The sequence below is a fragment of the Archocentrus centrarchus genome, chromosome 15, assembly GCF_007364275.1.
Source record: "Archocentrus centrarchus isolate MPI-CPG fArcCen1 chromosome 15, fArcCen1, whole genome shotgun sequence".
In the NCBI taxonomy this organism is placed as follows: domain Eukaryota; kingdom Metazoa; phylum Chordata; class Actinopteri; order Cichliformes; family Cichlidae; genus Archocentrus; species Archocentrus centrarchus.
The window spans coordinates 18,867,044-18,879,959 of record NC_044360.1 but is presented as its reverse complement, the minus strand read 5'-3'; the positions used below and the strand labels follow the sequence as shown (position 1 = coordinate 18,879,959).

At 41.2% G+C, this 12,916-nt stretch overlaps 1 protein-coding gene across 4 annotated transcripts; it reads right to left on the bottom strand.

The window, feature by feature from the left end:
• Positions 1-322: 322 nt before the first annotated feature.
• Positions 323-10,960, bottom strand: adka (adenosine kinase a). 4 transcript variants are annotated; one of them, XM_030747622.1, is made up of 11 exons: positions 10,730-10,960; positions 8,441-8,515; positions 7,383-7,436; positions 3,766-3,844; positions 3,506-3,678; positions 3,311-3,419; positions 2,444-2,614; positions 2,314-2,349; positions 2,092-2,206; positions 1,911-1,997; positions 323-1,810 (listed from the first exon to the last, which is right to left on the bottom strand). In XM_030747622.1, exons 1-11 carry the CDS (start codon positions 10,819-10,821, stop codon positions 1,686-1,688), a joined length of 1,116 nt encoding a protein of 371 aa, XP_030603482.1. In that variant the 5' UTR covers positions 10,822-10,960; the 3' UTR covers positions 323-1,685. The 4 variants fall into 4 exon arrangements, with proteins under 4 accessions (XP_030603482.1, XP_030603483.1, XP_030603485.1 ...); XM_030747623.1 differs by lacking the exon at positions 10,730-10,960 and adding an exon at positions 9,886-9,975; XM_030747625.1 differs by lacking the exon at positions 10,730-10,960 and adding an exon at positions 9,912-9,964.
• Between the last annotated feature and the right edge of the window lie 1,956 nt (positions 10,961-12,916).

Below are 12,916 nucleotides of genomic sequence, written 5' to 3'. Positions count from 1 at the left end.
ATCTGCAGAACATTAGTGAGTACTGCAAATGATCACAGAATCCAAGTGCTAAGCAGTCACTGAACAGAAGAGATTGTGCTTGAGGTATTATCCAAATGCTTCTACGGTACTGATAGTAGACCATAAGGAACCAAAGAGAAACCTTTCAATTGAATTAATAATAAAATAAATAGACATTCAAAAACAGTTATGATAAAATCTGATTTATTCTTCAGTTTTAAAGTCTTCCACAGACATGGGCAGATTGAGAATTACTGAGACCAGGAATTAAAGGGTTATAAGGCTTTTTGGTATATCTGGACATATGAAGGAAGCCACAAAATGTAGGAACACTTTATAATAATTGAGTACAACCAGACAGAGATTTTACAACACATTTTACAGTATTCAGCCTTGCTCATATTTCTTACCTTTTATATAAACTTTGAACAAAGTTTATTCAAGTACTCAGCATTTAAATCACCAGTGTATGAATCACAGCACTGCACAGACTCACGTTAATACAGACGGTTTGTAACATTTGGCCCCATTTTCCCTCCAATTTTTTTTTTTTATAAATCTTCATTTGTTACCCAAGAAAACTGATGTGGTAAAAATGCACAAAATACTTGATCTTTTTATGACTTGACACGGCCGACAGTCCTGAGGTTGGGACACAATATTGCAGGAGGATGTTAGGTTGCAAATTCAGTTGAAAAATAAACAGAGTGAAAAGGTCTGCTTTAATGCCCACTGCATAATTCCTCTGGCAGAGAACCTCTAAATATAACGACCCATTTCCAATACCACCTACCTTACACGAATTATATACAGCAGGGAGGTCATGTTCATATATTAATACTGTCACGAACCACCGACTGTTAACCATCAGTGATCATGCAAGTTTCCCTGCACAGACAAATGCAGGTTTATATAACATCAATAAGCTTCTGCCCATCAAGTCTGCAAGAGGAAGAAAGGCACTCATTACTTGATGCCGGTAACTTCTGAATATCACTGACACAGTGATGACTTTCACACGACTGAATAGGCAGAGGCTTTGATACATTAAAAAAACAAAAATACAAAACGCACACTTAAAATGCCATTTGATTTATAACTGGCCTCTTATTAAATCATAACTTAATAAAATAAAATTGCCGCTGCACATTTCAGAACAGCATCCAGAACATCAACAGCATTTTATTCTTTAGTCCTCTGTGTGTAGCGTGTCCTCCTGCTGCTGTAGCCTTTTAAGCTTGGATTGTGTCTCCGAGGGGGAAAAAAAAAAAACAGACTCGTGCGATGTCAACGTGGTTTTTGCAGCAGTGTCAGAGTCAAAATACAGATCGAAACTACACAAATCAAACAGCGAGCCCTTTTGTAAATCACAGTTATCACATTCCCCGGTGTGAGCATGATTTCTTTATGGTAATTTATATAAACAAAACTTCCTTGGCTCTTGATAGCATGATCCCCAAATGGACAAAAGGGAGACCGGCATAACGAACTAGGAACTGCTAAGAAATTATGTGCAGATAGATTAAAAAAAACCAAACAAACCCTAAAAACAGGACATATGCCTGATTGAAAGAACAAAACTGAGTGTTGCACTTGTAGAAAACAGTGGAAGTTATGAGTCAGAGTTGTGGCAGCAGAGTGAGTATGAGGTTTCAGGCTGAAGGAAAAGCTTTCCTGACGAATCCTCACTTGAACTCTGGTTTTTCTGGGAAGGTGCAGCCGGCTCGTCTGATGATGACGTTGGCAGCGTAATGCGCCGCTTTCACGCACTGATCCAGAGGTTTCTCCTGGACAAGTTCAGACAGGAAACCTGCATTGGAAAGGAGAGGCTTCAACAATAACTCAACAAAAGACTAAAGTGAATCAACAGAGGCACAAAATGGAAACATGGAAATGGAAGCTTCTCTTACCTCCTACGAAGGCATCGCCTGCGCCGTTTGTATCAACGATGTCCTTGGGGTCAGTTTTCAGTACGGGGAAGGTCTCAATCTTGCTATCTGGAAAGACACAAGGAGAAAAACAGTTCACTTCCACACAGAGAGACAAGAGGCAGAGAAATAGATGCCAGGAAAGGACAAAAGGAAATATTACCTAGGGCCAGAACCGTTTCATCCTTCCCCTGAGTCAAAACTACAATCCTCTGTCTTTTTGTGTTGTCTTTGGGTAGAGCCTGGGCTTTCTTTGCAATTTCCTTAATGTCCTCGGTCTACAGACAAAATACACATTAACACACAAAGCAGATGATACACAAAACACACAGAAAAACACTGTGGTTTTCATGTGTAAAAACATAAAGTCTGTCAGTCCACGCACCTCAAAGTCTTGCGCTTTAGCAAAAGCAGCTGCCTCCTGACAAAACAAAAAAGATCACATTTATTTAATGTGAAACACGTGCAAATCATTAACATTAGTGTGGAGATTTCACTGTGAAAGCGTGGCTTACTGTCTCATTGCCAAACAGCACATCAACGTAGGGCATAACCTGCATGAGGTTATCCTTAAAGAACTGACAGATGAAGGGTGCAGAGAGGTTCATGCAAAACAGCTTGTTATTTTCAGACGCGTGCTTCGCTACTTCCAGGATGGACTCCAAGGAGACAGTCAGGAAGAAACCCTGGAAGGAACAAACGACACTGAGTCAAGACTAATCTGCTTTTTATATCTGATGGGTCTAATGAGTCACATGGACTAAAATGTTGGGGGAAAAAATGCCCCAGTATGGCTTAAAAGTCCCCAGTGGGACCTCGGATAGCCACGGTTGGGGTACAAAGGTGAGTGAGAGTACTGAGCTTCAGACAGGACACCAGCGTTCAAAATCTTGGCAAAATATTTGATTCCTCTTTGGGTTCGACTCGCACGTAAAATCTATTTCTCGTTCCTGCTTCTTTTACGCCTCCGAGTGACACAAAATTATTAACGCGTTCTAGTAAGCGAGCTCACATCAGTCCTCTTTTATAGATTTTAGGATTGATTTTTAAATTCTTGTACTCGCATACAGAGCATTAAATGAACAGTCAACATCTTCCACGCAACATATAGGTGATCACAGCAATCACAAGGTGATTTTTGATGCAGCAGCCTCTTGGTGAGTATTTTCACCCAGCGACAGCAAACAACTATCAGCAACCAGAAGTGGAGGTTGTCAGGTGGTCACCGGCTATCTTTAGGCGTGTGTGATTGCAGCCTTACAAAGACTAAAGTTTGAAACTACTGAACAAAAAGACGCTTGTGACGAGACTACGTGCACACCTTGACGACCCCAAAGCTTCATTAAGTGGCACAATTCATCATATAGTGATGTAATACTTACAGCAATATAATAGACTTTAGCTTTTTCCACCAGCTTCCAGTTTTCCTCGAGGTCCAGATGTTTATCCTTCTTATAACAGTTAGCAGCAGCTAGATTAGCCACCAAAGACCTGATAGGAGAAAAGTAGTGAAATACAGGATTACAGACAGGTTAGATCACAATGAGTTTACACGCTGTTAACTTTCAATTACTCACCTGTTATCTCCGGTGATGCAAGCAGCACATGTCCCAGTGGGCTCCTCGTCCTGCTCGTAGTAGTGGGCGTCGACGTGGGTCTCCTCAGCCTTCTGCTTCAGGATCTCTCCAAACTTGTCTTTGCCAATGCAGCCAAAGAACGTGCCCACCTTATGGGGTTCTTGGATCATCCACTGCAGAAAGTGACAGAAACTTTTATCAATATCAGCCAATCAGTACTGCTCAATCTGGCCAGTGTTTACACTTTAAACGATTCTCACCTGAGCGATCTTTATGGAGTTCTGTGTGGCTCCTCCAGCGTGGTATTCAACTTTGAACTTCTTCACCAGCTCCTCAAACCTACAGACAGGAACAAATGTGTAATTAAGACGAGTCAGTGTAAACCTGTTAAGTTTGCTCACTTCTGCAGAAGTTCATGTAAGGCAAACCACTAATCCAAAGTTTGAAACCTCAGCAAAGGATTAATTATGGCTGAGCAGGCTGGTGAACAAAACATTATGAGTACTGAGTAAACTGGGGCAGTTTTGCTGAAGAGAAGAAAATAGGAAATCTGCAACAATAAGTTCAACATACAGAGTGGAGAAACGGGGCAAAAACAAACTGTGTTTTTCAGATTACATTTTTTTAACCTTTCCTTAAACTTTATGCAAAGTTTGTTAGCCATTTCTCAGCTGCAGCTTAATATTTAATGGGCAGTGGTATCCACATTCTCCATCCAACTCAGCAAAAAAGCAAATAAACTAATTTCTCCAAACAGCAAGAAAGAGCAGTTTTATCTATAAAGCTCACTTCATTCTCACAGACAGGCTGCCGGTGTTGTACGGAGTCATTAAAAATTTTAAAAAAGGTTCAATCTGGACATGTTTTTAAAGGGAGAAGCTCTAGGACTATCAGGCTTTGTGCTGAAACTGAGCCACTTCTCCTTGTTGTGATTTTTCCCTGGGCCCCATGAGCACTCCTCTTCCTATTGATCTAAGTGGTCTGGCAGCACACTGATAAGTGATTTAAGAGCAGTTCATCCAAGTAAACATTTATAACAGGGCCTTTAATCATTTTATTATTTCCTCTCCTCAAGGTTTTCTCCAGGTCTCCTTAAGAAACCTTGAGATTAATCCCAAGGTTTGTAATTTTTCATCAACATTTTAAGGCAAATGCATTGATGTGTGTCTTATTAGGGAAGATTAAAAGCTTTCCACAGGCAGTGATTATCATATTGCTATTGTACTGGTTTGCATGATATTGCATAGTTGCTGCTTTTATTGTGTCCACCTCTGTATGGTACTTGGTGATGGCTGTGGCCAGTAACAACCCCGGACTACACTCTCTGCAGAGAGCAGCCTCGTGTTTTTTCCAGGTCAAGTATACAATACACGCATGACTGAGCACTGGTTATACTATCTGAACCATTTACAACTGTTATATAACCTACACACGCTTTAATGTTCTGTTTGCAGCTAAAGCGTGCATACTTGCCACCTTACACTGCTTAAATATAGCTGTGCAATGAGCCTGCACACTCTAATGTGTTTTTAATGTTTTATGTGAGTGCTCGAGGCAACGTGTTTAAATACAGCACTGTGCAAAAGTCTTGAGCCGCCCTTCATTTCTTTATATTTTGCTAGGAAAACGGGTGCGCTGAATGATTGAAACATGTGCAAACATACATGCAAATACAGCACGTAAAGCAAAAACAGAGTTTGAAGCTCATTAAAATTGTACAAAGTCCATATTTAGTATGACCACCTTTATTCTTAAACATAGCCTGAACTCTTTTAGGCAAGCTTTCTTATAATTTCTTTAAGTAGCCTTCAGGAATAGTTCTCCAGGCTTCTTCTTTGGATGTTGGCTGCCTTTTGTTTCATTCTCTATAAAGATGATCCCATGCTGCTCTGGGGAGGCCAATCCAAGACTAAAAATGCACTTCTATCCAGGTATATTTTTACTGCAGTGTGTTTGGGATCATTCTCATGCTGAGAAATGAAGGAATTACCAATCAAACACTTTCCAGATGGCATTGCATGGTGGCAATTTGATGGTACTTTTCTGTGTTCATAATTCCATCAATTTTGATGAGATCCCCAACATCACTGGCTGAAATGCAGCCTCAAACTGTGACAGAGCCTCCATGTTTTACAGATGACTGTAGACACTCACTGTTGTAGCCCTTTCCTGACCCCTTTTGTATTGAAACAAATATTTTAAATTTGAATTCATCACTCCATAAGGCCTGTCACCACTGATTATCAGTCCAGCTCTTGTGTAATTTGGCATACCTCAGCCTATTCTCTCCATTCCCCTTCCTTCCTGCTCTTCCGCTGAGACCATTTCTGTTGAAGCTTCAGTGAACAGTAGATGGATCAGCTGAAGGGTCAGATATGCATCTGACCCCCCCCCCCCCCCCCCCAATTACTTAAGGGCATGACTTTCTGAAAGTGTTTATCTGCTGTAGACTTTTTTTTTTTTTTAATGTGGTACTTCTTTTGTCTTCCACTTGTCCAATTGGCTCAGATCTTTTAAGGACACACTGCACACCATGCCAAGATATGCTAAGTTTTTGGCAAATAACTCTTTAGGAATCATTTTCTTGGTGAAAACATGCCATTTTGTGCCTTCTGAACTGTGTTATCTTTGGCACAGATTCAACTAAAGGCACAGGAAGAAACAATGTGATTTTACAACAGGCTGCTAGTAACAAAGTGCCTAAAGATCCAATTTAAAATTGGTTCTTTGTCAGATTGTCTGTGCAGACACAACACTGGTTCATCCCTTCAGTTGGTGCCTCTTCTATCCTTGAATGATTCATAGGTTGGCGTTAAGTTGCTTAAGAATCAAAAATCTGAAAATGGTCAAGTACAAGAACTGGACTGAAAATGAGTGAAACAGCAACCACTGCCCAAAGAAAAACTTCAGAAAGCTGGAGAACTATTACTCTAGACCACTTAGAAAAAAACAAAAACATAAACAAAAAAAGTACAAGAAAGTCTGGCTCCTTGGAAGCAAAATATAAAGAAATGAGGGGCAGCTCAAGACTTTTGCACAGTATTGTATCTCTTCAGAAACTACAACAGGCCCACTGTCACTAAAGGTCCTGAGACTGAGCCAGAGGTTGGAGAAAGGGTGATGGGAAGAAAAACGGAGCAAGGGTGACTGTCCATTGTAGAAATTATCTCACTAACAGTTCAGTCCCTGAAGCGTTTTCACCGGGGGGGGGATCCCCCCGCATGCTAGGATTCTCTGAGGACTAAAACAAGCACAGCCCGAGAGGTTTAAGCAAAAGCAAGACTAGCACATTAAACGTGTGGACTTGCACCTTCATATAAGTGACCAACGATTCCTCTGGTACAAATCTTTCCTGAGATGAATACCCATCAGATACAGAGATATCAAATATCACTCATCCTCAAAAATGCTGTGTGTTCACAAATATCTTCAGTTTTAACAAGCACTATTTTCTGCCTTAACCAGATATTGATTACTACAGGACAACCTGTGGTCATATACACACTGAACTGTGAGAAGTAGGAATACATCAGCATAAACACACAAGGCCACATATGACTCTCTTATCTCCTGCTGTTAAATGTTTGCTTTCTGGCTCTCGTCTCAGAGGGACTGGGAGGAAAAATGTCCTGGTTTGCTATTGGATGAGATGGTCTCACCGCGCTGAATCTGTTGCTCTACCGCTGGCTGTGTATGAAGGAACAGAGGTCAATCGCGGCAGATTCTAGTGTGTGCCTGTTTTGACTGGCCCACTGCAGCGTGAAGAGGCGTAAACCCAGTATGAATTCAGAATACAGTTGAAGACTGGTTGGTGCAAAAGAGCCCTACAACAACCTACATAATCTACAGCGAATGTTGCAACAGAGGAGATACTAACAGTTCTTTGTGCTTGCTTTCGGCCAGGATTTGATCGTTGGGTTTCAGAGAATACCTGCAAATAATAAGAGGAGAAAACAGAGCAATTAGCTTCAAATGAAACGCAAATAATAAGCGAGTAAGGATTATTAATACAGTAGCATGTGTGCTGTTCACTCATTTTTCCTGTGGAAAAGGTGATATGTTTTTTCTTCCAACAACTCCTTAAACATCAAAAATGCTAAACAAAGCATGGTTTCCTCCAGGATTAAAGTGCAGTTTTAGTCGTGCTTTACTGTGTGTGAGACTGAATTAGAGGCTGGCTGCTTTAACTCTAATCCAGGAGTTTATGCAGGGGGTTAATGAGTGGACGCTGAGCTGCCCTTTGCCCTGGTCAACTCACAGAGAACACGGCTACTCTGTGCAGGTTTCTCCTGAAAGCTCCCACTGCTTTAGAGAACAATTAAATGTGTCATGTCAATAAAATCCCTGGATAACTGTATCATAGGTAATAATCACTGCTTTTACAGGAACTTGAAACTTGTGAGTTTTTAGTGCTTTGCTAACTAAATCTGAGGCTCAGAGCGAATGATTTAAATATACATGAAGATCAAACAGGGGGGGGAGACACCGACTCTGCCAGCACAGACCAACAAGCTCTCATTTCAGGATACATTAAAGCACCGCGTCTGCCGGACATACAGCTCTGCTGACGTCGATTATTAGGCGGCTCTGCTGTTTCCTGCGCCCTGCTTTCTTTTATCATCCTTATCTTGTTTCTCCACTGATCAAATTACATCAGGGAATTTTTTTTTTCTTTTCTCCTACAGCCTGTCACTGGTGTGACCTCGCTGATATCAAAAGTCTCCATTTCAATTGATCTGATATGACTTGCAAAAATTCTCTCTCCTTTATAGCACAGGGTTTAAGGTAAATGTTCAGTGAGTGCAGAAATATTGTGGAAGTAACCAGCTGCAGAGGAGTATGTGTTACTAAAATAGTGTATACAGCTAAATCAGAAGGTCAGCTCTATAGACACTTATGACTGGTTAATTGCGTCGCTTTAGTCCTTATACTTACTTGTCTAAGAAGTCTTTGTCCACAACAGCACTGATGTCCAGCAAAGGGTTTCCCATCCCAAAGAGTGAATTAGGGCTGAAAGAAAACGACAGAACAGCTTGATTTTAACATGATACCATTCTCGAGTTATCTTTATATGAACTCATTTCTGTCTCATCTCTTTGTCTTCGCTTTAAGAAGGTGCTCTTAACAGTCCAGCTGGAGTGGAAATCCATTACCTGCGTTGCTCTGGGTGAGTGATTTGTCAAATGCTCTGCTCAGCAAAGTGAAGAAGGCCGAATTTCATGGACTTAAAAATTCATGTTTGTTCACTCCAGTGCAAACGCTGGCTTCTTTTTTTTTTTTTTTTAAATTAAAAACTTGACATCAATCTCATGGCTTAAAATCATCAATTCACATAGAGTGAACAGCAGGCACAGTATATATCACAGAGACACAAATAGGAAACATGCATGACTCATCAAAAGACACTACAAAATCTGGTCAGTCATGCACGTAACTATGTTACACCACCACAACGTGGCAACATCAGGACAACTGCACAGTCCCGTGCGCGCATGCTGCTTCTGTAATCGGTTCTTTTCTTGGGGCAAATGACTAAAAGCAGAGCTCGAAGATCACAGCAAAACACCATCTTGTGATGCCAAAAAAAAAAAAAAATAGCATTTCACAGCAACACAGGGGGTTCAGTCATTTAAGGAACTAAAAGCCACCTCTCCTCTTTGTGTCAACATAAAGTCTTGCACATCAGTTAACAAATCCAGCCAGTGAGTTAGTCCACAGTTATTTACAGTAAGCAAATACTGAACTGTACGTGCATTATAAATCCACAAAGAGATGGCAGCAACATGGTGGCAACACGTGCCCTTCGATCTCTGTCTTGGTGTCATTTTCACAGCTATGTGCATGCCCTTGACGTCAACCAATTTTTGTCACTGCTTTTGGGAAAACCCCCAGATGGACCAAATCTTTGAACACAGCCCCTGAGAAGTGCCACCTCCACATGAACACGTGAAACCATATTTCCCATAAAGGCTCTCTGTCTACTCTCGCCTGAGGCAAAGATTTACAGTTAATACAAAAGAACATCTTTTCAAAAAGCAAAGAGCACAGAAGACGCCCAGACCTGATGGTGACTTATGCTACACAGATGGGTTTTGTCTCAGAAAATCACCCATCCAGCATTTGCTGCATCCTTCCTACTGCCTCCTACAGCACATATACATTTTCCAATATGCAGTCAGATGATTACTGGGCATGTGCAGGCAATTACACTAAACCATGCCTGCCTTTAGATCAGCTCTCCATATGTCAGCTTGCTCTTACCTTGCAGCAGACATGGTATCCCCTCTCTGTGTGCACCAGCTAGATACTGACAAACCTGTTGAGCGACCTAAAACCGGTTCAGGGGAAGCTAAACCATTCAAAAAACTTGACAATTTCACCTCAGTGTGCGGGAAGATCGATTTACCACTGCAAACACGGCTCCTCCTCCTCGGGACTGACCGATTGGAGGCATCTGAAGGAGGAAGGGCGACGGCAGCGTGTCTCTGTGTGGTGATTGGCTTGTCTCGCCGACTCTAGGCTCAGTTCACTCACTCATGTGAAGCTAAATTACGCCGTGAGAAGCGTGCTGATGATTGGGCTGCTGAGGTGTCACAATAAGACAGCAAGCGGGCTGCAGATGAGGTGAATACAGTGAGGAGCAGCCATCAGATTTCTTCAGGGAGAAATGGGATGAAGAAGGGGGGGGGGGGGGGGGGGGGGGAGCACCAAAGCATTGCAACACTGACAGCCACGTGACTGTTTTCGCAATTCATTGTTTTGGGAGCTGGTAGAGGATGTGTCTTGCAAACTTTCTGTGCAGCTGTGGAGACTCCAAGACGAGCCCGAGCACTGCTTCCTGCAGCCCAGGGAAGGTGGTGGTCTTAAATTATGTGTTAGCACGCAAACCACAGCCTAACACCTGCTACAGCTAGATGCACTTATGTTACCACAGCTGTATCCACAGAGCGCAAACTCTCTGTGCTGCACGTTAGCTGTACGCCCGCTCGATCAAAGATCAAATGACTTTATAGCACCGGTTTGGAGGTACGACCTCCTCCCCACTGAACCGCTTTAATGGTCTCGAAATATCGCAAATCAGTTTCCGACCTCACCATTTCATGCACATGACATACACACTTACACGTTAACGCTGTGAACTTCGTAAGATTTGATATGCGCTCACATTAGCATTCAACTTAGAGGCTGAGGCTATTATCAGATTATTTCTTAGCTTTTGGTCACCTTAGTTTGGCGGCGGTCTCCTTGGGCGGAGGCTCTGTCTTCTCCTCCTCTGAGAGTTTAGGTTTCTTTGCCCTGGGTTCCTCTGAAGCCATGATAACTGGGTAAAGCACGTTGCGATCACCTTAGCCGGTAAGAAAATGCGGTCATGCTATGGGCAGCAGTGATTGTTTCTCTGAGTAATGACTCGCAGGCAGCTGCAGCCTCCCGACTGCGCCAAGCTGCACCAATCAGAGGCCGTAAATATGACGGCGGGATAGGGAGGTGCGAGTTAACGTGAAAACAGGCGGCAGGAGCAAAGTATTCCCGACAGGAACTCACCAATTTAGGAGAAAAACATTTATGCATCCATGAATGTGCAACGCAAAAACTTAATTACTTCTTCCAAAAAATTTTTTTTCTTCTGAACAGTCACAATTCATATATTGCTGTCGATTAAATGCTGATTCTGATATAAAACATGTATTTCCTTATAATTTAGTGCTGTGCAAAAGTCTTGAAGCCACCCTCATTTCTTTATGTTTTGCTAGGAAAATTGGAAATAGGTGCAGTGATTTATTGAAACAGGTGCAAACATACATGGAAATGCAGGCTGAGCATGAACATCAGTATTTGACGTGACCTGAACTCTCTTAGGCAGCTTTCTTCTAATTTCCTTAAGTAGTCTTCAGGAATAGTTCTCCCGGCTTCTTGAAGGACATTCAAAGCTCTTCTTTGGATGTTGGCTGCCTTTTCTTCTGCTCTCTGTCAAGAGTACAGAGCAGTGTGTTTGGGATAATTGTTATGCTGAAAAATGAAGCCATTGTCAGTCACGTGCTTTCCAGCTTGGCATTGCATGGTGATCAAAATCTGACAGTACGACATTTATTTGTTTACTTATTTATTCATAAATACATGAACAAACAGCACAAGACGCCTTTACAGCACTGTATTTCAAATTTGATTTAAATTATAATTTTATTATATATACACTACTGGTCAAATGTTTTGGAACATTTATTGAAATTCAAGCAGTTCAAGACCAGTGAATAGCTTATAATGGTACAAAGGTAAGTGGTGAACTGCCACAGGTTAAAAAAAACACCACCAATGGACTACTGAAGACTGGAAGAAGGTGCTATGGACTGATCAATCAAATTTTGAAGTCTTTGATTCATCACACAGGATTTGTGTATGCCCTCAAGCAGGTGAAAGGATGGTTCCTCAGTGTGTGACATCAATTATCAAACCTGCAGGAGGACGCCTGATGGTCTGGGGCTCTTTTGCTGGACACATTTTGGTTTATAAATTATTCCATAATTTCTTTCTTTCTTTTTTCTTTCTTTTTTTTTTTTTTTTACTTGTTTATTTGTTCTATGGTTTAATTTCAGAGTACAATGAAACACTTAACTGCTTGAATTGCAATTAAAAAAAAAAACAGGAAGAATTTGGTTGTTCTCAAACATTTGAGTCTCTCACTCTCTCTCTCTTATAAATATTTACACGAAAAATGGATCAAATAATTATGTGTAATAGGAGGGGCATTCCTAAAAGCCATTTTAAGAGCTAATATAAGTTCATATAACAACATGTCTGCTTAAAATATCAACAAACAGTGATATGTTACTATGTAGGCCCAGAAGGACTCAGCAAACCTAATAATAAAATGTTTATGAAAAATTATTTGACATAAAGTATCTTACAGAAGAATGGGAGACATTAACAGCTTGGCTATTTTTTTTTATATATATATATTATTTGACAACACTTGACCTGCACATCGCACTATTTAAAAGATGTTTACCCTTTTTTTCAATAAAGTATTATCAGATTAATACTAACAGTGAATCTTAATACGGCACTCAGAGTTTAGTAGTGTAGTGTTTCCTGTAAATCTTTGCCAAGGAATAACATTTGTGTGTTAAAAAACGCAAAGGAGAGACTGAACGAAAGCCTGTAAGATTTAGCTGAGGGAAATAAAACCCCTGACCCTCCGTACGGCGCCGGGTTGTAGCTGTCCGTGAATATAGCCTGATTAAAAAGCCCGAAACTTTGTTATGAAAGTGTGGTTCGGGTTAACACGGGGTTTGTTTGATATTTAAACCTCCCAGAATAACACTTCACTAGTAGTATGCAGGCTTTATCTTTATGCTTTCTTTCCTGCTGTAGGGGCTCCGTTGCGTTTATGTGCGCGTAAATCTGCAGGCGTGT

What these genes read in the sequence shown, in the direction of transcription:
- adka (XM_030747622.1), bottom strand. Translation starts at nt 10,821, where the DNA reads ATGGCTTCAGAGGAACCCAGGGCAAAGAAACCTAAACTCTCAGAGGAG. An exon ending in TGAAACGGTTCTGGCCCTAG is followed by an intron (nt 1,998 to 2,091) that starts GTAATATTTCCT and finishes GTGTCTTTCCAG; the next exon opens with ATAGCAAGATTGAGACCTTC. An exon ending in AGGCGATGCCTTCGTAGGAG is followed by an intron (nt 1,811 to 1,910) that starts GTAAGAGAAGCT and finishes TTTCCAATGCAG; the next exon opens with GTTTCCTGTCTGAACTTGTC.